Genomic DNA, 24973 nt, shown 5'->3' with positions numbered 1-24973 from the left:
AAGAGTCCATGTTACCGCGGAAACAGACTCAACCGCAGGAATGCCCGGCCGTTCTATTTATTTTTTAAATGATTATGACAGATAACTTTTATGACGGTCTTCATCCATAACCGTCGGTTACATAGTTATATGGTAATTGTGCCAGCACTAGTACTAATGTGTGTGTGTGTTTGTGTGTGTGTGTCTGGTGTGTGTGTGTGTATTTAGACGCCAACGGTGAGTTACAGTTATACTCACAAACCATAAAGCGGTATTTACCAGTAAAATCTTAGTCTTTGAGTATTTACAGATGAAAGATCCCCCTGTCTGTTGCCGGAGAATGTTCCTGCACTGCAGGAAATCTAAAACTTGTTGTGTAGTTGAGGTTTAAAAGGGCTTCTGAAGTTTGTCATTTCCACTTCAAAATTTCAGACTTGATTTTTCCTTATGAAAAATGTACCAACTATTAGTCATAATCCAGATAATAATTCACATTTCCTGTTTCTGCAGGATTATTTTCCTACTGTAGCAAACTGGCTCAAATTAAGATCCTACATCGGTACTGTTTGTGTGTGTGAGCAACTGTGTGTGTAAGTAAGTGTGCGAGCATGCGTTCATGTGCATGTCAAGATGTGTGTGTTACCAAAAACCCAAACCGTATGGAGTCAACATGGTGTTTTATTGTCTTCCCATAGAAAGCATCATTTCCTATGATCAGATTTTATATAAAAGAGACAAAGTAAAAACCATAGCAACACGGTATCAGATCTAGTGTAATAAATATACAACTTTATGGACTTAGAGATAAGAGGGAAGAGAGAAGGAGAGAGAGAAAGGACACAAAGTAACAGACCTTATAACTGGAAGAGCTCATACATCGATTTACACAACTACACATATAGTCAGACACTGATACACACACTTAGACCTACTCCACTGACTAGCACCTACACACACACATACATACACACACATACACACACATGGATCAATAACCTTGCACGTACAAAGACTCAGAAAAAGACACAATTTCAGGTTAACAACCTCACTGAGTAAGTGGACAGAACATTGGCAAGACTGACTTTAATAGATATAGGTCAACTAGACTGGGTTCAATCCCATGGCTTTGTGACAGATATACTGGAGTTAAACTAGATTCTACAAGCTGATTTCGCCCTGCACCGTCTGGCCGGGGGGTTGTGGAGTGAGTGAGTGGTGAGAGAGATGGAAGGATGAAGAGTTGTCTTCTCTTTCACTCTCGTACGTAGACTCTGGTGCACACCACATCGTCTGCACTCATGGTCTGGAATGAGAGGAATTTATAGATGTATTTAATATAGGTATTCATATCCAAGGAATTTATAAAGATGTGCAGTATTCAATAGAAGCATTCATATCCAACATTAACACCGTCTCAATCCATCCTGTTCAGTCCCTGTCTGTGACTGTGTCTCTTCCAACAAGAGGTGTCCTGAACGACTCCTTATGGTTCTGTATTACAACGTTTTGGCCTTTTTTACCATGGAAACCATACGATTTTAGATCTAAGTTGACTAATTGAATTAGAAGCCAAACACTCAGCATGAGAGATGGAATGATCAGAGACAGACCACATATTGTGCAATGCATCAGATGCATTTGTTCATGGTCCTTGACAAATGGGAAAACAAACTGATTCCAGGAAACGAGGGAGTTGTCTCTGGTTTGACGGGTTCACTTGTGTTCGCTCTAACGACGCGTCCTTTTACAGAGTGGCAGTTTTCATTTTCAGCTTCATGTCACTCCACACTGTGGCACACATGATGTTCATTAGCTATACGTTCCAGTCAGGGGCGCAACTTTGGTTTTAGAAGTGGTCGGGACATAACCTTTTTGTATTAAAAAAACAACAACTAAATCAGTCAGATAAACACTCCAAACAGCCTACCCGACCGCTCGGAGGCACCCGCATGGTCCTAAAGCTCACCGGTGCCACGTTTTCTATCACATTGCAATGATAAAACTGGGGGGGACAAAAATGCAATTTCAGAATGAAATTAAAAGTTATACCCCTGGTTCCAGTAGACCTAAATGGTTTATCTTCCTCCTCTTCCCCTCTTCCCCTCTTCCCCTCTTCCCCTCTTCCCCTCTTCCCCTCCCTCCCTCCCTCCCTCCCTCCCTCCCTCCCTCCCTCCCTCCCTCCCTCCCTCCCTCCCTCCCTCCCTCCCTCGTTAACACTGATCTGAATGGAGTGGAGGGATGACTATTGTATTATGGAAAAATTTCCTGGCCCCACAGTGTGTAGGCTCCAGTAGATGGGTGTTACACATTGGTAGTGGATAAGGTGAGTCCTCCCTTATTTGTGTGGAAGGAAAATTACTGAGGTCCTCAAGCATACTGTGTTCAAAATGTATCAATGGACGGTTGTACAGTACAATGCCTCTAACTGTGGTTGATTGACAGGACAGGTAGCCAGTAGAGAGTCTTACCAGGATGAGCTCGCCATCATTGGTTATCTCTCGGGTCCAGGCGGTCTTAGGTCCCTCCCCTTTCTGCAGAGTCTGCTCACAGCTGATCTTACTGTCTGTCTCCCACTTTGGAAGACTCTGTGAGACAGACAGACAGACAGACAGACAGACAGACAGACAGAGACAGACAGACAGACAGACAGACAGACAGACAGACAGACAGACAGACAGACAGACAGACAGACAGACAGACAGACAGACAGACAGAGACAGACAGACATGCAATACAGTTAGATGAGCATCAGAGAGATGAAAGTCATGTTTTGGACAGATGGGCAGGTGGAGAATAGATGGATGGATAGAACAATAATTGGTAAGAGTGAGAGAAAAAGAGGGAGGTGACCTAGTGTGTATGCTATTGCATGGCCTCTGGGGGGAGAGAGAAGGAGGAAAGGAGAGGGGGAATATCTAGGAGATGATAATGTGTGATGTGCTCATCGTTAGTAGAGAGAGGCTCTGGGTGTTTGTCTGTTTCCTCTGGAGACAGCCAAGCAGAGGCCATCAGAGGGAGAGTTTGATAGAGACTTACACATGGCAAGAATGAAAGACGGAGGGAGGGAGGGAGGGAGGGAGGGAGGGAGGGAGGGAGGGAGGGAGGGAGGGAGGGAGGGAGGGAGGGAGGGAGGGAGTTCAGATGTGACAGAAGTGGAGAATGGTGCAGTGAGATTGTTCCTATGAGACTAAGGGAGGGGTTTCATATGGTATCAGTGAATATATGGGAAATGCCTAATTAAATAGAGTCTGTAGACCTTAAAGAGGCATTAGTAAAAGCATAGATCAACCCAGTGGAAGCAGAGACCAAGCCAACACTGGATCATATCCCATAGTCCCTCTAGCACTCCACAGTCCACAGGTCTGGGTTTCCCCTAACAGATAAAACCTGGGGAGTTGTAGCTTAGGGGTCAAACATGAGTCGAGGCTTTCATTAGGGACATTGGATAGGGTGTGGGACAGAGAAGAATGTGAGTACAGAGGTGTGTGTGTGTGTGTGTGTGTGTGTGTGTGTGTGTGTGTGTGTGTGTGTGATGTATACAATGATGTATATAATGTATACAATATTCAGAAAGTATTTATACCCCTTGACTTATTCCACATTTTGTTGTGTTACAGTCTGAATTCAATGGATTTAATATGATTTTTTTCTCACCCATCTACACACAACATCCCATAATGACACCGTGAAAATATGTTTTTAGAGGTTTTTGCAAATGTATTGAACGTTCACAGAAATATGTAATTTACATAAGTACTCACACCCCTGAATCAATACATGTTGGAATCACCTTTGACAGTGATTACAGCTGTCAGTATTTCTGGGTAAGTCTCTAAGAGCTTTGCCCACCTGGATTGTACAAATATACACATTATTAATTAAAAATATTCTTCAACCTCTGTCAAGTTGGTTGGTGATCATTGCTAGACAGCCATTGTTAAGTCTTGCCATAGATTCTCAAGACGATTTAACTAGGCTACTCAGGAGCATTCAATGTCGCCTTGGTGAGGAACTCCCGTGTATATTTGGCCTTGTGTTTTAGGTTATTGTCCTGCTGAAAGGTGAATCTGTCCCCCAGTGTCTGTTGGAAAGCAGACTGAACCTGGTTTTCCTATAGAATGTTGCCTGTACTTAGCTTTATTCCGTTTCTGTTTATCCTAAACTACTCCTAGTCCTTTCCCATGACAATTAAACTCTAACTGTTTTAAAGTCACCATTGGCCTCATGGTGAAATCCCTGAGCAGTTTCAGGACGCCTGAATCTTTGTAGTGACTGGGGGTATTACAATTTTTTCCAACTGCTTACACACAAAATCTTTTCATGTCACACGATTTTTGAAACCTCTCACTCAAAGTGCAAAACTACACACCAAATGTGAAAAACCATAAGCTATTTCTCAGCCTCTGACTCAGTTGTCAATTACATAAAACACTTTTTTCAAAATACTACACACAATTCTCAACCTAAAACACACAAATCTAACAGGAAGTGACTTGCTTTCCTTTTCCAAACACAACCAATCAAAATGCTACACTTATTCACCAGGTCACACACACACTCCTCACATGTGCAAACACTAATAGCTTAACTGATCACTAACCAATCACTGCTTTACTGTAGTATAGGCCTATAAATAGGTCAAAGGTCAGATGACCTGTTTTGAACAATGGATGCCAACAATGGACAGAGAGCAAGAGGAGTAGGAGGGAGAGGAAGAAGACGAGGGCAAAGAAGAGAAGGAAGGAAGGAGAGGCATCTCTAATGAAATTAGGGCAAAATTTGTTGATCATGGGATCAACCATAGTTTGACCATGAGAGAGGCTGGACTGAGAGTCCAGCCCAATTTGAGTCAATTTACAGTGGCGTCCATAATTCAAACCTTCAGAAATGAGAACAGGTATGCAACTATCTAATGACTATTTGAGCATTACAGTAATGTACTGTAAAATACGTATGACTGCATAATATTGCATTCACATTTGTAACTCTAAGCCATCCATTTAATGCACTGCATTGAATGAATGAGGTTGGTTATCATGCTGTACTACATTGAATGAATGAGGTTGGTTATCATGCTGTACTACATTGAATGAATGAGGTTGGTTATCATGCTGTACTACATTGAATGAATGAGGTTGGTTATCATGCTGTACTACATTGAATGAATGAGGTTGGTTATCATGCTGTACTACATTGAATGAATGAGGTTGGTTTTCATGCTGTACTACATTGAATGAATGAGGTTGGTTATCATGCTGTACTACATTGAATGAATGAGGTTGGTTATCATGCTGTACTACATTGAATGAATGAGGTTGGTTATCATGCTGTACTACATTGAATGAATGAGGTTGGTTATCATGCTGTACTACATTGAATGAATGAGGTTGGTTATCATGCTGCACTGCATTGAATGAATGAGGTTGGTCATCATGCTGTACTACATTGAATGAATGAGGTTGGTTTTCATGCTGTACTACATTGAATGAATGAGGTTGGTCATCATGCTGTACTACATTGAATGAATGAGGTTGGTTTTCATGCTGTACTACATTGAATGAATGAGGTTGGTCATCATGCTGTACTAAATTTTGTTGTACATTGTTTACAGTTCCTATGCTGAACACATACTATGTTTGAATTCTGTACAGAGTGGAAAGGCAAAGACATCATGGAGGACGAGGATGCTTGTTTACAGATGTACAAGAGACTGCAATTGTAAATATGGTCTATGTGGGGACATAGAGTTTGCCTCTGTCCAAGGTTGGATACGCCATGCTAGGAGATTCTTCCCTCGATGTTTGGCAAGAGAAAACCTATCTTGTGATGTGGACGAAGTATCGTGGCCAGACTCAGGCCGGAGAAGAGATGAAGCGTAGCTTAGCGCTGGTGACTGCCCCCCCCCTCCAATTCCTGTACTGCCCCCTTGGGACGCCACACAAACAATTGTGTTCTTTACTGTATTCTAAAGAATATACTTTTGGCTTACATATGTTTATGGTTTTGTTGTATGCTACTGTATACAACAGTAATGTTTGGCCTAATACATATTTTCTGTTTCTACATTGCATTGGTGTTTACAGTGGACTTGTTACACCTCTCAGCTGATTACTTTCACTGTAGAACATTGTATTGGTGTTTACAGTGTACTTGTTACCCCTCTCAGCAGATGACTTTCACTGTAGAACATTGTATTGGTGTTTACAGTGTACTTGTTACACCTCTCAGCTGATTACTTTCACTGTAGAACATTGTATTGGTGTTTACAGTGTACTTGTTACACCTCTCAGCTGATTACTTTCACTGTAGAACATTGTATTGAAATGTAGATATAAGCCTATGAAAGACCAAAGAGCTTCAGATTTAGAACAACAGTGTTTACATGGTATATCCAAAAATGTACTATTATGAAAGCAGTGTTTGCCATTTGATGCAAATGCTTCATTCTGACATGTGTTTATGGCATTTTGAATGCAGTGTTACATTTTGAAGGAAATGTGAGGCATTTTGCATTTTGTGTGTGCAGTTTTGGGAATTGTGTTTAGAGTTTTGAAAAAAAGGAGACAGTTTTGAAAACTTGTGTAAGCAGTTGGAAAAAACTGTAATACACCATCCAAAGTGTAATTAATAACTTCACCATGCTCACAGGGCTATTCAATGTTTGTTTTTTACCCATCTACCAATAGGTGCCCTTCTTTGCGAACCTCCCTGTTCTTTGTGGTTGAATCTGTGTTGAAATTATCTGCTCGACTTAGGGACCTTATAGATAATTGTATGTGTGGGTTACAGCGATGAGGTAGTCAAACACTATAATTGCAGAGTGAGTCCATTCAAATTATTATGTGACAAGCATATTGTCAAGCATATTTTTACTCCTGAACTTATTTAGTCTTGCCATAACAAAGGGGTTGAATACTTATTGACTCAATACATTTCAGATGTATGTTTTAATTAATTTGTAAAGATTTGTAAAAACATACTTCTACTTTGACACTATGGAATATTGGGTGACAGTGACACAAAATGAAAACGTAATCCATTTTAAATTCAGGCTGTAACACAACAAAATGTGGAAATAGTCAAGGGGTGTGAAAGGCACTATATATATGTGTGTGTACATGCTTGTATAACTGTGTGTGTGTGTGTGTGTGTGTGTGTACCGTGCAGGGGCGTCCGTCGACCGTGGCCTCGTTGAAGGACTCTCCCACGGTGAAGGTGACGTGGGTGGTTCTGACGGAGGTGAAGGTTCGTATGGACAGAGTCTCTCCCTCCTGGGTGATCTCCACCGACGGCTTGGAAGCTGCTGCCACCGCTATCTTACGCAGCATCACGTTCACACCTTGAACACGCACAAACACACACATGCAAGCATACACACACACGGAGGAAAAATACAGTAATGATACACAGAGAGACAGGCTACACACTCTCTTGCTCAAACACATGGTCAGAGTAAATACATTTCCAGGCACAAGCACAGACATTATTTGCATGGTGAGACTGTAGAAACAGGCACATACATTGGCATTCAATAAATCAACTCAATCAAAGGACATTTAAAGTTCTGTAGTATCGCCGCAAGGAGAGGGAAAAACCTGTTTTACTCAAATCTAAATTCAGGCTGTAACACAACAAAATGTGGAAAAAGTCAAGGGGTGTGAAAAGGCACTATATATGTGTGTGTGTATATGCTTGCATAAGTGTGTGTGTGTGTGTGCGTGCGTGCGTGCGTGCGTGACATACATGCACATGCGCACACTCACTCTCACATGCACACACACACAGACTCATATCCCAACTTAAACACTTGCTCATCACAATGCTGCATAGAGCAGTGGCATCTAACACCTGTCAGATAGAGAGACAGAAGCCAACACACACCCTGGACACCACAATGAGGGGGAGTGTGTGTATTTATGCTTGTATGTTTGTATCAGCGTGTGTGTGTGTTTTGCATTTGTGTGTGTGCGTGTGCGTGTGCGCGCGCGTGTGTGTGCGTGTGTGCGTGTGTGTGTGCGTGCGTGTGTGTGTGTGTGTGTGTGTGTGTGTGTGTGTGTGTGTGTGTGTGTGTGTGTGTGTGTGTGTGTGTGTGTGTGTGTGTGTGTGTGTGTGTGTGTGTGTGTGTTTGTGGAGGGACAGCAGGGCAGAGTGCAGAGAGAGGGGGAAGTTATTGGAGTCGCCCCGGGGGACAGAGTAATCTGTTACACCTTCCTGTCAGGAAACAGAAGGGACAGAGGGAGGAAGAGAGGGGCAGAGGGAGGGATGGATGGAAAGAGGGGGGAGTGAGGGGAGATGGAGGGAGAACGGAGAGGGATGGAGAAGAGGGCATGAGCGGGATAGAAAGACAGAGAGATAGAAAAATACATCTGGTTGAAACGAGAGAAAGAAGAAGAGGAGAGTATGAAAGAAAGAAAGAAAGAAAGAAAGAAAGAAAGAAAGAAAGAAAGAAAGAAAGAAAGAAAGAAAGAAAGAAAGAAAGAAAGAAAGAAAGAAAGAAAGAAAGAAAGAAAGAAAAAGCTAAATAGTGACAGTGGAAAAATAGAGCAGGAGATAGAGAGAAAATTGTGGAAAAAAGGGAGAGGCGGCAGTAGTGTGTGTGTCTAGGCGTCAGTGTGTGTCTGCACGGCGAGTTGGATTTCCCACTTCTCACCTCACACACATTCCCACCTGTCACCGAGGGTAAATATATACACACAGAATCGCACAGTCGCACAATCGCACAGTCACATACAGTATGTACCAACACACACACACACACACTGAAAAGGGATGTGCACTGTCACAAGCAATATGCATGAAGAGACTCATACATCACTTTGGCAGTTGACGTATGAACTTAAAATGATTCTGTAACAAACTACACCTTAAAGTTTTCTCGATTATGCTAGTTTGCAATGGTTTCAAAACATTGTTTATCGTGTGACCCTCTGAAACCTTTGTGTAATGTCATGAATCAACAAAATGTCTGCAGTGACAATCATCTACAACCAACCAGTGGGTCCTGAGCATTTGGGAGAGCCTGGGTCAGGAGGGACCGGGGAGCTGGTTCTACAGAATGTTACTGGCTGAATACCTAAGGAGCTGAAGTGATTCTGTGTGTTAGTCTTCCACATTAGTTTGAAGTGTCGGACCCTGACAAGATGACCACACACACACACACACACTACTCACACACACACACACACTACTCACACACCCACACACTACTCACACACACACTACTCACACACCCACACCCCACACACTACTCACACACACACTACTCACACACCCACACCCCACACACAGTACTCACACACCCACACCCCACACACTACTCTCACACACACACACACACACACCCCACACACTACTCTCACACCCACACCCCACACACAGTATTCACACACCCACACCCCACACCCCACACACTACTCACACACCCACATCCCACACACTACTCACACACACACACACCACACACTCACACCCCACACACTACTCACACACCCACACCCCACACACTACTCTCTCACACACACACACACACACACACCCCACACACTACTCTCACACCCACACCCCACACACAGTATTCACACACCCACACCCCACACCCCACACACTACTCACACACCCACATCCCACACACTACTCACACACACACACACCACACACTCACACCCCACACACTACTCACACACACACCCCACACACACTACTCACAAACCCACACACCACACACTACTCACACGCACCCACACCCACACCACACACTATATACACACACCCACACCCCACACACTACTCACACACTCACACCCCACACACTACTCACACACACACCCCACACATGCACTACTCACACACCCACATCCCACACACTACTCACACACACACACCACACACACTATTCACACACCCACACCCCACACACACTATTCACACACCCACACACACTATTCACACACCCACACCCCCACACACTATTCACACACCCAAACCCCACACACACTATCCACACACCCACACACTACTCACACACCCATACCACACACACAACTCACACACCCCACACACACTACTCACACACCCACACCCCATACACACTACTCTCACACCCACACATTACTCACACACCCACACCCCATACACACTATTCACACACCCACACCCCACACACACTATTCACACACCGACACCCCACACACAGTACTCACACACCCACACCCCACACACTACTCACACACACTACTCACACACACACACACCCCACACACTACTCACACACCCACACCCCACACACTACTCACACACCCACACCCCACACACTACTCACACACCCACACCCCACACACTACTCACACACTCACACCCAGCACACTATTCACACACTCACACCCCACACACTACTCACACTACTCACACACACACCCCCCACACACTACTCACACATCACACACTACTCACACACACCCACACCCCACACACTACTCACACACACCCACACTCCATACACTACTCACGCACACACACACCCCACACACTACTCACACACACCCCAAACACTACTCACACACCCACACCCACACCCCACACACTACTCACACACACCCCACACACACTATTCACACACCCCACACACACTATTCACACACCCACACCCCACATACACTACTCACACACACCCCACACACACTATTCACACACCCACACCCCACACACACTATTCACACACCCACACCCCACATACACTACTCACACACCCACACCCCATACACACTATTCACACACCCACACACACTATTCACACACCCACACCCCCCACACACTATTCACACACCGACACACTACTCACACACCCACACCCCACACACACTATTCACACACCCACACCCCACTCACACACCCACACCCCATGTACACTATTCACACACCCACACCCCACACACACTATTCACACACCCACACACTACTCACACACCCATACCACACACACTACTCACACACCCACACACTACTCACACACCCACACCCCACACACACTACTCACACACCCACACACTACTCACACACCCACACCCCATACACACTATTCACTCACCCACACACACTATTCACACACCCACACCCCACACACACTACTCACACACCAACACACCACACACACTATTCACAAACACCCAACTCACACACTACTCACACACCCACACACACTATTCACACACCCACACGCCACACAATATTCACACACCCACACCCCACACACTACTCACACACCCACACACACTATTCACACACCCACACATTACTCACACACCCACCCCCCACTCACACACCCATACCACACACACTCACACAGACGGTCAGGGTTAAAGGTCAAAGAGCAGAGGCCATAGGAAGCATTTGGAACGGGGTAGACAGAGGAGGAGGGGGAGGAGGGATGAGGGAGGAGTGGTGACAGGTTGCATCCAGCCGCGCTCTAGCCTCTAATGAAACCCAAAGGATCATGGGATCATTCCTCACTGTCAGTCACACCAATACCTAGGTACATTAGAGAACTACCGTGTGTGTGTGTGTGTGTGTGTGTGTGTGTGTGTGTGTGTGTGTTTTAGCATCCAAGTGTGTGCAGATAGAGTTGCCTCTGTTCTCTCTAGAGAGTCTGGCCAAATATTTCTGCTCCTCACCATGCCAGTAGGTCTGTGTGCACGTCTGCGTCTGTGGATGTCCTGCGCCTGCGTGTGTGTGTGTGTGTGTGTGTGTGTCCTCTCCTCTCTGTCTGTCTGTCTGAGTTACTTTCCTCACATACAGTCCCTCCCTTTTATGGGTACAGCTCCCCTTCTCCTCCCTTCACACTCACACTCACACTCACACACACACACACACACACACACACACACACACACACACACACACACACACACACACACACACACACACACACACACACACACACACACACACACACACATCTCCCTGGCCTATCTCTCTGTCAGTTTCATTTCATCATCTTTTCTTTCTTCTTTTGTTTGACCCTTTTTCCTTTCTATCCTCTGGCCCCCACCTCACCCCCCTCTCTATCTCTCAGCACGCTACCCCTAACACACACCCCTCGCGTGGGTAATGATGGGTAAAGACGGAGAGCAGATTTATGTTAATTGGTGCCTCAGTCAAACCAGGAAATTGGAATGCGCGCGCCTGGTGATGCGCCACTGACTCCGGTTATTCCGGCAGGAACAATGGTGGCATTTAGAACGAGTTCATAACACAGACACATATTGCACTTTTGCGCATGAACACAGGCTTCTCTCTCTCTCGATCCTCCCTCCCATATGTGCTTATGTGTTGATATACATATATTCCTGGTATGCCCTTGTATTTGAGTAAAAATAATAAAATTGGCAACCACTGACAGACACTCACACACCCTGCTAGATAAATGAACAGGCGTTGTCTTTTTGTTCCATGCAAACTGCTGCAGGTGTGGAGCGAGGGCTTTAAGGTTGAGAATGAAATGACAGTGAAACAGCTCTTAGTTTCGACATGCGGGCTGATAATATTCCAAATGGCCTGCACTGTCACGTCATAACGGACTCTTCTCTTTGAAGCGTCTGCTTCTTCCGATCCCACATGCACACTTGCACGATGTGATGTTATTTTTCTCCGCGCGGAGACACGGACAGAGGTGCCGCCGTTTGTCTCCATTGTCTGGCGGAGTAAGGCGAGGGGGAGGGGAGGCTGGCTGGGGGAGCGAGGCAGTGAGGGGAGGGGGAGAGAAGGATGAAGCTGGCTGGGGGGCGGGGGGGGGGGGGCAAGCATCGCCAGAATTACAAAGACCCCCCACTCACGCGACGCACAGAGTGCACCACATGTTTGATTAATAAGTGCATGCATGAACCATTGTGTGTGTGTGTGTGTGTGTGTGTGTGTGTGTGTGTGTGTGTGTGTGTGTGAGAGAGAGAGAGAGAGAACGAGAGAGAGACGTATCTGACCAATATATGTGTGTGTTCAGATAGCTATATTCAATCAGTAATAATTAAATAACTGCTATAATAATAGGCTAGAATAAAGTTAGGGATATATGTACCACAAATATTTACCACCATCCCCTTCATCGCCATCATCACCACCACCATCATTACCATCACTCACCCAGTGCTTTGAGAAGCTCCTCGAAGTTCTCTGAGCTCTTCATCTTCCAGGTACCAGCGAAGTCAGGGGTTTTGCGCTCCATGGTTCAGAGTATAGGGTGGCTGGATAGATCAATTTGAATTCTTTTTCAAAGCTGATTGTTTTACTCTCCAACTCGGCCCTCTTTTCAATCAGTGCGGGGTCTCGAGGTGGTCGGTGGTCCCCTCTCCCTAACCCGTGAGGTGATCTGGATTGGATTTAGACTTTCCGGTCCCGTTAGCTTTGCCCCCTCAGCAGGTTGTGACCGTGTCTCTCAACTGTTTGACTGACGGGGCTGTCAATGCCCTAATCCAACCCTCTCTCTGTCTCTCTCTCGCTGATCCCTATCTCGCCTATGCGTTAGTGCACGTTATGAGCGGTTGCGCTATGAATGGATGGAATGGAAAACTAGCCTCTTCCTTTGACCGCTGATAACATGCCCACTTTCACACTCAGACATGCCCGACCCACGTCTGTCATGTCCAGGAGCCAACCGGAATCGCCTATGGTTCCTAAGCCCCGCCACAACCACGCCCGGAGAGAACATGTGCGTTCCAGGACCTCCCAGCTGAGCCACTTGTCACGCCTCTTTATCCCCGCGCACCTTTAATGTGCCAATGGAGTGACCGCGCCCTAGACGCACGCGCACAAGGGCAAAACTCTTGGAAACATTATTTTATGAGGTGCAATATATTATTTAATTTGTGGTGTTTGTCAGACATGTGGTTCGTGGTTGAAGCCATTGTGCTGTAATTGAAACCGGAAAAACTGTTCTGAGTGCCAGTTTCGGATTTAGCCAATTTATCGTTGGCATGGATGCAGTGTTGAGTGTCAAGGAAGTCAGGTGGTGGGTCAATTCTTGGAGATGATCGAGGGCCAGCGATTGGCTGTAATGTTGAGAATATTTCCCACAAATTCACCTCACCCCCCCTTCTCCATTCTTCCTCACTCCCTCTCTCTTTTCTCTACCCTCTTCCCCCAGCGCCGCAGCGATGTGTCATAAAAATAAAAGAGGTGGTAACAGGATACAGCCACTGGCCTCGACCAGCGGGCTATCTATTTAACCGGACTCGCGTGCAGAAACATACGAGAGAGCAAGAAAGAGACATGAGAGGTGTTTCATATGTTTCCCATGCCAATAAAGCCCTTCGAATTTAATTGAGAGAGAGAGATTTTTATTTATTGTCTATTTCACTTGCTTTGGCAATGTAAACATATGTTTCCCATGCCAATAAAGCCCTTAAATTGAATTGAGACACACAAACAGACTAACACAAACAGACCCCACATAGCCTCAGGACAGCAACACAATTAAACCCAACCAAATCACGAGAAAACAAAAGTATAATTACTTGACACATTGGAAATAATTAACAAAAAAAACTAACCAAATCGAATGCTATTTGGCCCTAAAAAGATGGCAGAATACCTGACCACTGTGACTGACACAAATTTAAGGAAAGCTTTGCCTATGTTTAGACTCAGTGAGCATAGTCTTGTTATTGAGAAAGGCCGCTGTAGGCAGACCTGGCACTAAAGAAAAACAGGCTATGTGCACACTGTCCACAAAATGAGGAGGAAACTGAGCTGCACTTCCTAACCTCCTGCGAAATGTATGACCATATTAGATACACATATTTCGCTCAGATTACTGAGACCCACAAAGAATTCCAAAACAAATCCAATTTTGATAAACTCCCTATTGGGTGAAATACCACAGTGTGCATCACAGCAGCAAGATTTGTGACCTGTTGCCACAAGAAAAGTGCAACCCATGAAGAACAAACACCATTGTAAATACAACCAATATATGAAACTCATTTATGTTTATTTATTTTCCCATTTGTACTATTTTCACATCGTGACAACACTGTATATAGCCATAATATGACATTTAAAATGTCTCTATTCCCTCAGAACTTTTGTGAGTGTGTTTACTGTTATTTTTAAAAATTATTTATTTCACTTTTGTTTCTTGTCTATTTCACTTGCTTTGGCAATGTGAACATATGTTTCCCATGCCAATAAAGCCCTTTGAATTGAGAGAGAGCAGGAGTTGGAGAGAAGGGCAGGGAGCGGTAGCCTCTCAGTGCCTTTGGTGTTGCCCCCCGCTGTTCGGTGGAAGAAAGGGGTGAGAGGGAGAAGAGTGAGGGGGGGGTTATTTGGCACAGAGCTCCGGGCGGGGCTCGTGCTGGGTCGGGGGGGGCGCAGGGTCGGACGGAGGGTTCTAATAAAGACACACACTGTATGATGGATGACTGCAGGACAAAGGGGACGTTAACTATTGACTCTTGATGGATGATCCCATCCACGACACTGCACGCTGGATTAACCAAGGGGCACAATCCCCGGAAACCACACGCCCTTAGAGCCCCACAGACACCACCTCACACATGTCCACATCCGTCTGATAAAGACACTTTGGCTAACCGCACTGGGAAAACTTTACCATCGCCGCCGAGTTGTAATCCAATCTGCAAATGTACGTTTATATAACTATATGGTAATGTAATACACTTTTTACGCAGAGGCCGTCTGTCCAAGGAACACAATCCAACGCCTCGAATAGAGAGTTGTTTCATTTGAAGTGAACAAAGCGCGCTGCTTGTGTTTCAGCTATTGGCAATGATGGCTGGAGATGAGTGATATTGGACTCACTACGCCGCCACATGCATCATCCGCTGCCCCCGGCACACGCACACGCAAACACGCACGCACGTACGCACGTACACACACACACACACACACACACACACACACACACACACACACACACACACACACACACACACACACACACACACACACACACACACACACACACACACTGCAGCATGTCTACACAAGTTCCTCCTCTTGTCCAACAGCAGACACGAGTCATGAGCCACACTTATCAGTTTTCTAATCTATCCATGCATCTATCTCTCCATTTGTACTTTCTTCTTGTCTCTTTCTCCGTGTCACTCATAACTTTTTTTTTCTTCTTGGGCCTCTATAACTATATCTATTGTTTTTATTTTTGTTGTTGTTGTGTGATTTGGATTAATCCCCTCTACCAACTAATCTACTGACGGAACGCAAGAGCTGGCTAATAACAGACCTCCATCCTATGCTTGCTTGCTACCGATGGCCTGGCTAGCTGTCTAAATTGCCGTGACCCCCAACCAACCTCTCTACTCACTGGACCCTTTTGATCACTCGACTAAGCATGTCTCTCCTTAATGTCAATATGCCTTGTCCATTGCTGTTCTGGTTAGTGTTTATTGGCTTATTTCACTGTAGAGCCTCTAGTCCTGCTCACTATACCTTATCCAACCTATTAGTTCCACCACCCACACATGCAATGACATCTCCTGGTTTCAATGATGTTTCTAGAGACAATATCTCTCTCTTCATCACTCAATACCTAGGTTTACCTCCACTGTATTCACATCCTACCATACCTTTGTCTGTACATTATACCTTGATGCTATTTTATCTCCCTCAGAAACCTCCTTTTACTCTCTGTTCCAGACGTTCTAGACGACCAATTCTTATTGCTTTTAGCCACACCCTTATTCTACTCCTCCCCTGTTCCTCTGGCGATGTAGAGGTGAATCCAGGCCCTACAGTGCCTTGCTCCACTCCTATTCCCCAGGCGCTCTCTTTTGACGACTTCTGTAACCGTAATAGCCTTGGTTTCATGCATGTTAACATTAGAAGCCTCCTCCCTAAGTTTGTTCTATTCACTGCTTTAGCACACTCTGCCAACCCGGATGTTCTAGCTGTGTCTGAATCCTGGCTTAGGAAGACCACCAACAATTCTGACATTTTAATTCCAAACTACAACATTTTCAGACAAGATAGAACTGCCAAAGGGGGCGGTGCTGCAATCTACTGCAAAGATAGCCTGCAGAGTTCTGTCCTACTATCCAGGTCTGTACCCAAACAATTTGAACTTCTACTTTTTAAAATTCACCTCTCTAAAAACAAGTCTCTCACCATTGTCGCCTGCTATAGACCACCCTCTGCCCCCAGCTGTGCTCTGGACACCATATGTGAACTGATTGCCCCCCATTTATCTTCAGAGCTCGTGCTGCTAGGCGACCTAAACTGGAACATGCTTAACACCCCAGCCATCCTACAATCTAAACTTGATGCCCTCAATCTCACACAAATTATCAATGAACCTACCAGGTACCTCCCCAAAGCCTTAAACACGGGCACCCTCATAGATATCATCCTAACCAACTTGCACTCTAAATACTCCTCTGCTGTCTTCAACCAAGATCTCAGCGATCACTGCCTCATTGCCTGCATCCATAATGGGTCAGCGGTCAAACGACCTCCACTCATCACTGTAAAACGCTCCCTGAAACACTTCAGCGAGCAGGCCTTTTTAATCTACCTGGCTGGGGTATCCTGGAAGGATATTGATCTCATCCCATCAGTTGAGGATGCCTGGATATTTTTTTTAAATGCCTTCCTAACCATCTTAAATAAACATGCCCCATTCAAGAAACGTAGAACCAGGAACAGATATAGCCCTTGGTTCTCCCCAGACCTGACTGACCTTAACCAACACATGGCGTTCTACATTAGCATCGAACAGCCCCCGTGATATGCAGCTGTTCAGGGAAGCTAGAAACCATTATACACAGGCAGTTAGAAAAGCCAAGGCTAGCTTTTTTAAGCAGAAATTTGCTTCCTGCAACACTAACTCAAAAAAGTTCTGGGACACTGTAAAGTCCATGGAGAATAAGAACACCTCCTCCCAGCTGCCCACTGCACTGAAGATAGGAAACACTGTCACCACTGATAAATCCACCATAATTGAGAATTTCAATAAGCATTTTTCTACGGCTGGCCATGCTTTCCACCTGGCTACTCCTACCCCGGTCAACAGCACTGCACACCCAACAGCAACTCGCCCAAGCCTTCCCCATTTCTCCTTCTTCCAAATCCGTTCAGCTGATGTTATGAATGAGCTGCAAAATCTGGACCCCTACAAATCAGCCGGGCTAGACAATCTGGACCCTTTCTTTCTAAAATGATCTGCCGAAATTGTTGCCACCCCTATTACTAGCCTGTTTAACCTCTCTTTCGTGTCGTCTGAGATTCCCAAAGATTGGAAAGCAGCTGCGGTCATCCCCCTCTTCAAAGGAGGGGACACTCTTGACCCAAACTGCTACAGACCTATATCTATCCTACCATGCCTTTCTAAGGTCTTCGAAAGCCAAGTCAACAAACAGATTACCGACCATTTCGAATCTCACCATACCTTCTCTGCTATGCAATCTGGTTTCAGAGCTGGTCATGGGTGCACCTCAGCCACGCTCAAAGTCCTAAACGATATCTTAATCGCCATCAATAAGAAACATTACTGTGCAACCGTATTCATTGATCTGGCCAAGGCTTTCGACTCTGTCAATCACCACATCCTCATCGGCAGACTCGACAGCCTTGGTTTCTCAAATGATTGCCTCGCCTGGTTCACCAACCTCTTCTCTGATAGAGTTCAGTGTGTCAAATCGGAGGGTCTGCTGTCCGGACCTCTGGCAGTCTCTATGGGGGTGCCACAGGGTTCAATTCTTGGACCGACTCTCTTCTCTGTATACATCAATGAGGTCGCTCTTGCTGCTGGTGAGTCTCTGATCCACCTCTACGCAGACGACACCATTCTGTATACTGGCCCTTCTTTGGACACTGTGTTAACAACCCTCCAGGCAAGCTTCAATGCCATGCAACTCTCCTTCCGTGGCCTCCAATTGCTCTTAAATACAAGTAAAACTAAATGCATGCTCTTCAACCGATCGCTACCTGCACCTACCCGCCTGACCAACATCACTACTCTGGACGGCTCTGACTTAGAATACGTGGACAACTACAAATACTTAGGTGTCTGGTTAGACTGTAAACTCTCCTTCCAGACCCATATCAAACATCTCCAATCCAAAATCTTAAATCTAGAATTGGCTTCCTATTTCGCAACAAAGCATCCTTCACTCATGCTGCCAAACATACCCTTGTAAAACTGACCATCCTACCAATCCTCGACTTCGGCGATGTCATTTACAAAATAGCCTCCAATACCCTACTCAACAAATTGGATGCAGTCTATCACAGTGCAATCCGTTTTGCCACCAAAGCCCCATATACTACCCACCATTGCGACCTGTACGCTCTCGTTGGCTGGCCCTCGCTTCATACTCGTCGCCAAACCCATTAGCATCTCCCACCTGTAGCACACGCTCCAGCAGGTATATCTCTCTAGTCACCCCCAAAACCAATTCTTTCTTTGGCCGCCTCTCCTTCCAGTTCTCTGCTGCAAATGACTGGAATGAACTACAAAAATCTCTGAAACTGGAAACACTTATCTCCCTCACTAGCTTTAAGCACCAACTGTCAGAGCAGCTCACAGACTACTGCACCTGTACATAGCCCACCTATAATTTAGCCCAAGAACTACCTCTTTCCCTACTGTATTTATTTATTTTATTTTGCTCCTTTGCACCCCATTATTTTTTATTTCTACTTTGCACATTCTTCCATTGCAAATCTACCATTCCAGTGTTTTACTTGCTATATTGTATTTACTTTGCCACCATGGCCTTTTTTTGCCTTTACCTCCCTTATCTCACCTCATTTGCTCACATCGTATATAGACTTGTTTATACTGTATTATTGACTGTATGTTTGTTTTACTCCATGTGTAACTCTGTGTCGTTGTATGTGTCGAACTGCTTTGCTTTAACTTGGCCAGGTCGCAATTGTAAATGAGAACTTGTTCTCAACTTTTCTACCTGGTTAAATAAAGGTGAAATAAATAAATAAATAACTCTTTCAGGTTTTGCTCGTTGTGTTGCACCTGTTAACTCTTTGGGTGACATACATTAACCGTGATTAAAACAGAAAACCACATTATTATCAAGATGAAGTTTATAATAATTGTCAAGCATGGTAGTAGCATTTTGTCGCAAGAAGAAGACTTGCAATAATTTGAATTCAAAGCCTCATTGCCACTATTGTTCTTGGTGGTCATATGAATTCAGACCACAACATTGTCATGGTCATATATACAGTAATAAGCTGTGAGAGATGCGGCTGGTATTGTGCTGTATATTTATGCAGATCATTTGGCCAGTGTGATATGATCCTTAGTGGCCTAGTTAGTCTGCAGTGTGCATGAATCAAGCCCACAACCCCAGCAGGTTAACCAACACATGTTCAAAGTGTTGGAACTAAGTTGCCTGCACCGGTTGGCACAGATAGGATCAGCTATTCATCTTACATCCACAATCCTAACCTTTAGAAATAGGGGGGAGGTGAAACTGATCTTAGATCAGTGTGTAGGGAAACGTTATCCCAGCAGTGGAATGAGGGGTTGATACAGCCTTGTGAATGTGTGTGTGGGATGTGGCACGTCAGCACGTGATGACAAAGCAGCCCTCAGCATTCATCTGCACTCAACCATGCAATCGTCCTCTCAAACTTTCTCTTATTCTTTCTCTTTCTCCCTCCTCTGCTTCTCCTTTACCTCACAAACGTTCTCCCTCCCTCCTCCCTCCCTCCGTTTCTCTTGCTTTTATTCTTTTGTGCTGGTGTGACACATTCCTCAAGCATTTTGAGGAGAGTGAGGGAGAGGGGGAAGAGAGAAGTGGAGAGGAGAAGGGGAGTGAACGGGGGAAGAGAGAAGTGGAGAGGAGAAGGGGAGTGAACGTGGGAAGACAGAAGTGGAGAGGAGAAGTGGAGTGAACGGGGGAAGAGAGAAGTGGAGAGGAGAAGGGGAGTGAACGTGGGAAGACAGAAGTGGAGAGGAGAAGTGGAGTGAACGGGGGAAGAGAGAAGTGGAGAGGAGAAGGGGAGTGAACGGGGGAAGAGAGAAGTGGAGAGGAGAAGGGGAGTGAACGTGGGAAGACAGAAGTGGAGAGGAGAAGGGGAGTGAACGTGGGAAGACAGAAGTGGAGAGGAGAAGGGGAGTGAACGGGGGAAGAGAGAAGTGGAGAGGAGAAGGGGAGTGAACGTGGGAAGACAGAAGTGGAGAGGAGAAGGGGGGTGAAAGGGAGAAGAGAGAAGTGGAGAGGAGAAGGGGAGTGAACGGGGGAAGAGAGAAGTGGAGAGGAGAAGGGGAGTGAACGGGGAAGAGAGAAGTGGAGAGGAGAAGGGGAGTGAACGGGGGAAGAGAGAAGTGGAGAGGAGAAGGGGAGCGAACGGGGGAAGAGAGAAGTGGAGAGTAGAAGGGGAGTGAACGGGGAAGAGAGAAGTGGAGAGGAGAAGGGGAGTGAGGGAGAGGGGGAAGAGAGAAGTGGAGAGGAGAAGGGGAGTGAACGGGGAAGAGAGAAGTGGAGAGGAGAAGGGGAGTGAACGGGGGAAGAGAGAAGTGGAGAGGAGAAGGGGAGCGAACGGGGGAAGAGAGAAGTGGAGAGTAGAAGGGGAGTGAGGGAGAGGGGGAAGAGAGAAGTGGAGAGGAGAAGGGGAGTGAGGGAGAGGGGAAGAGAGAAGTGGAGAGGAGAAGGGGAGTGAACGGGGGAAGAGAGAAGTGGAGAGGAGAAGGGGAGTGAACGGGGAAGAGAGAAGTGGAGAGGAGAAGGGGAGTGAACGGGGAAGAGAGAAGTGGAGAGGAGAAGGGGAGTGAACGGGGGAAGAGAGAAGTGGAGAGGAGAAGGGGAGTGAACGGGGGAAGAGAGAAGTGGAGAGGAGAAGGGGAGTGAACGGGGGAAGAGAGAAGTGGAGAGGAGAAGGGGAGTGAATGGGGGAAGAGAGAAGTGGAGAGGTGAAGGGGAGTGAACGGGGGAAGAGAGAAGTGGAGAGGAGAAGGGGAGTGAACAAGGGAAGAGAGAGAGAGTTAGGAACCAGAGAGCAGGTCATTTGTTAGCTCATCGTTCACCTGTAGAAAAGCAAAGGAGTTTGAGTCAGCAGAGAGAAAGAATGAGAGATCAAAGGCAAACAGAGAGTAACAGCGATGGAGTGAAAGAGAGACGTATGGAAGGAAGAAGACAGAGATGGACAGGTACTAGAAAAGAATAAAGAGAGACTGGTAAACAGAGGGATGGTGACAGATGTAAAAGGAGACTCCTTTGAACCTTCTGAGGCGTACGGAAATATTTTCCTCTCTCTCTCTCTCTCTCTCTCTCTCTCTCTCTCTCTCTCTCTCAATTCAATTCAATTCAAGGGGCTTTATTGGCATGGGAAACATGTGTTAACATTGCCAAAGCAAGTAAGGTATATAATATATAAAGTGAAATAAACAATAAAAATTAACAGTAGACATCACACATACAGAAGTTTCAAAACAATAAAGACATTACAAATGTCATATTATATATATATATATATACAGTGTTTTTACAATGTGCAAATGGTAAAGGACACAAGATAAAATAAATAAGCATAGATATGTGTTGTATTTACAATGGTGCGTGTTCTTCACTGGTTGCCCTTTTCTCGTGGCAACAGGTCACAAATCTTGCTGCTCTGATGGCACACTGTGGAATTTCACCCAGTAGATATGGGAGTTTTTCAAAATTGGATTTGTTTTCGAATTCTTTGTGGATCTGTGTAATCTGGGGGAAATATGTCTCTCTAATATGGTCATACATTGGGCAGGAGGTTAGGAAGTGCAGCTCAGTTTCCACCTCATTTTGTGGGCAGTGAGCACATAGCCTGTCTTCTCTTGAGAGCCATGTCTGCCTACGTCGGCCTTTCTCAATAGCAAGGCTATGCTCGCTGAGTCTGTACATAGTCAAAGCTTTCCTTAATTTTGGGTCAGTCACAGTGGTCAGGTATTCTGCCGCTGTGTACTCTCTGTGTAGGGCCAAATAGCATTCTAGTTTGCTCTGTTTTTTTGTTAATTCTTTCCAGTGTGTCAAGTAAATATCTTTTTGTTTTCTCATGATTTGGTTGGGTCTAATTGTGCTGCTGTCATGGGGCTCTGTAGGGTGTGTTTGTGAACAGAGCCCCAGGACCAGCTTGCTTAGGGACTCTTCTCCAGGTTCATCTCTCTGTAGGTGATGGCTTTGTTGTGGAAGGTTTGGGAATCGCTTCCTTTTAGGTGGTTATAGAATTTAACTGCTCTTTTCTGGATTTTGATAATTAGTGGGTATCGGCCTAATTCTGCTCTGCATGCATTATTTGGTGTTCTACGTTGTACACTGAGGATATTTTTGCAGAATTCTGCGTGCAGAGTCTCAATTTGGTGTTTGTCCCATTTTGTGAAGTCTTGGTTGGTGAGCGGACCCCAGACCTCACAACCATAAAGGGCAATGGGCTCTATGACTGATTCAAGTATTTTTAGCCAAATCCTAATTGGTATGTTGAAATTTATGTTCCTTTTGATGGCATAGAATGCCCTTCTTGCCTTATCTCTCAGATCGTTCACAGCTTTGTGGAAGTTACCTGTGGCGCTGATGTTTAGGCCAAGGTATGTATAGTTTTTTGTGTGCTCTAGGGCAACAGTGTCTAGATGGAATTTGTATTTGTGGTCCTGGTGACTGGACCTTTTTTGGAACACCATTATTTTGGTCTTACTGAGATTTACTGTCAGGCCCAGGTCTGACAGAATCTGTGCATAAGATCTAGGTGCTGCTGTAGGCCCTCCTTGGTTGGTGACAGAAGCACCAGGTCATCAGCAAACAGCAGACATTTGACTTCAGATTCTAGTAGGGTGAGGCCGGGTGCTGCAGACTTTTCTAGTGCCCGCGCCAGTTCGTTGATATATATGTTGAAGAGGGTGGGGCTTAAGCTGCATCCCTGTCTAACCCCACGACCCTGTGTGAAGAAATGTGTGTGTTTTTTGCCAATTTTAACCGCACACTTGTTGTTTGTGTACATGGATTTTATGATGTCGTATGTTTTACCCCCAACACCACTTTCCAACAGTTTGTATAGCAGACCCTCATGCCAAATTGAGTCAAAGGCTTTTTTGAAATCAACAAAGCATGAGAAGACTTTGCCTTTGTTTTGGTTTGTTTGGTTGTCAATTAGGGTGTGCAGGGTGAATACATGGTCTGTTGTACGGTAATTTGGTAAAAAGCCAATTTGACATTTGCTCAGTACATTGTTTTCATTGAGGAAGTGTACGAGTCTGCTGTTAATGATAATGCAGAGGATTTTCCCAAGGTTACTGTTGACGCATATTCCACGGTAGTTATTGGGGTCAAATTTGTCTCCATTTTTGTGGATTGGGGTGATCAGTCCTTGGTTCCAAATATTGGGGAAGATGCCAGAGCTAAGGATGATGTTAAAGAGTTTTAGTATAGCCAATTGGAATTTGTTGTCTGTATATTTGATCATTTCATTGAGGATACCATCAACACCACAGGCCTTTTTGGGTTGGAGGGTTTTTATTTTGTCCTGTAACTCATTCAATGTTATTGGAGAATCCAGTGGGTTCTGGTAGTCTTTAATAGTTGATTCTAAGATCTGTATTTGATCATGTATATGTTTTTGCTCTTTATTCTTTGTTATAGAGCCAAAAGATTGGAGAAGTGGTTTACCCATACATCTCCATTTTGGATAGATAATTCTTCGTGTTGTTGTTTGTTTAGTGTTTTCCAATTTTCCCAGAAGTGGTTAGAGTCTATGGATTCTTCAATTACATTGAGCTGATTTCTGACATGCTGTTCCTTCTTTTTCCGTAGTGTATTTCTGTATTGTTTTAGTGATTCACCATAGTGAAGGCGTAGACTCAGGTTTTCCGGGTCTCTATGTTTTTGGTTGGACAGGTTTCTCAATTTCTTTCTTAGAATTTTGCATTCTTCATCAAACCATTTGTCATTGTTGTTAATTTTCTTCGGTTTTCTATTTGAGATTTTTAGATTTGATAGGGAAGCTGAGAGGTCAAATATACTGTTAAGATTTTCTACTG

General features: G+C 45.1%; 1 protein-coding gene across 1 annotated transcript; it reads right to left on the bottom strand.

The window, feature by feature from the left end:
- Positions 1–639: 639 nt before the first annotated feature.
- LOC135520692 (cellular retinoic acid-binding protein 2-like) lies at positions 640–13609 on the bottom strand. Its single transcript, XM_064946431.1, has 4 exons — positions 13111–13609; positions 7140–7318; positions 2448–2564; positions 640–1282 (listed from the first exon to the last, which is right to left on the bottom strand). Exons 1-4 carry the CDS (start codon positions 13190–13192, stop codon positions 1232–1234), a joined length of 429 nt encoding a protein of 142 aa, XP_064802503.1. The 5' UTR covers positions 13193–13609; the 3' UTR covers positions 640–1231.
- Positions 13610–24973: the final 11364 nt, after the last annotated feature.

The sequence above is a fragment of the Oncorhynchus masou genome, chromosome 29, assembly GCF_036934945.1.
Source record: "Oncorhynchus masou masou isolate Uvic2021 chromosome 29, UVic_Omas_1.1, whole genome shotgun sequence".
Lineage (NCBI taxonomy): Eukaryota > Metazoa > Chordata > Actinopteri > Salmoniformes > Salmonidae > Oncorhynchus > Oncorhynchus masou.
This window is presented reverse-complemented; position numbering and strand designations above follow the sequence as displayed.

Coding starts and splice junctions, on each gene's coding strand:
- LOC135520692 (XM_064946431.1), bottom strand. CDS start 13,192: ATGGAGCGCAAAACCCCTGACTTCGCTGGTACCTGGAAGATGAAGAGC. Junction 7,319..13,110: donor GGAGCTTCTCAAAGCACTGG/GTGAGTGATGGT, acceptor TGCGTGTTCAAG/GTGTGAACGTGATGCTGCGT. Junction 1,283..2,447: donor ATGATGGCGAGCTCATCCTG/GTAAGACTCTCT, acceptor CTCTCATTCCAG/ACCATGAGTGCAGACGATGT.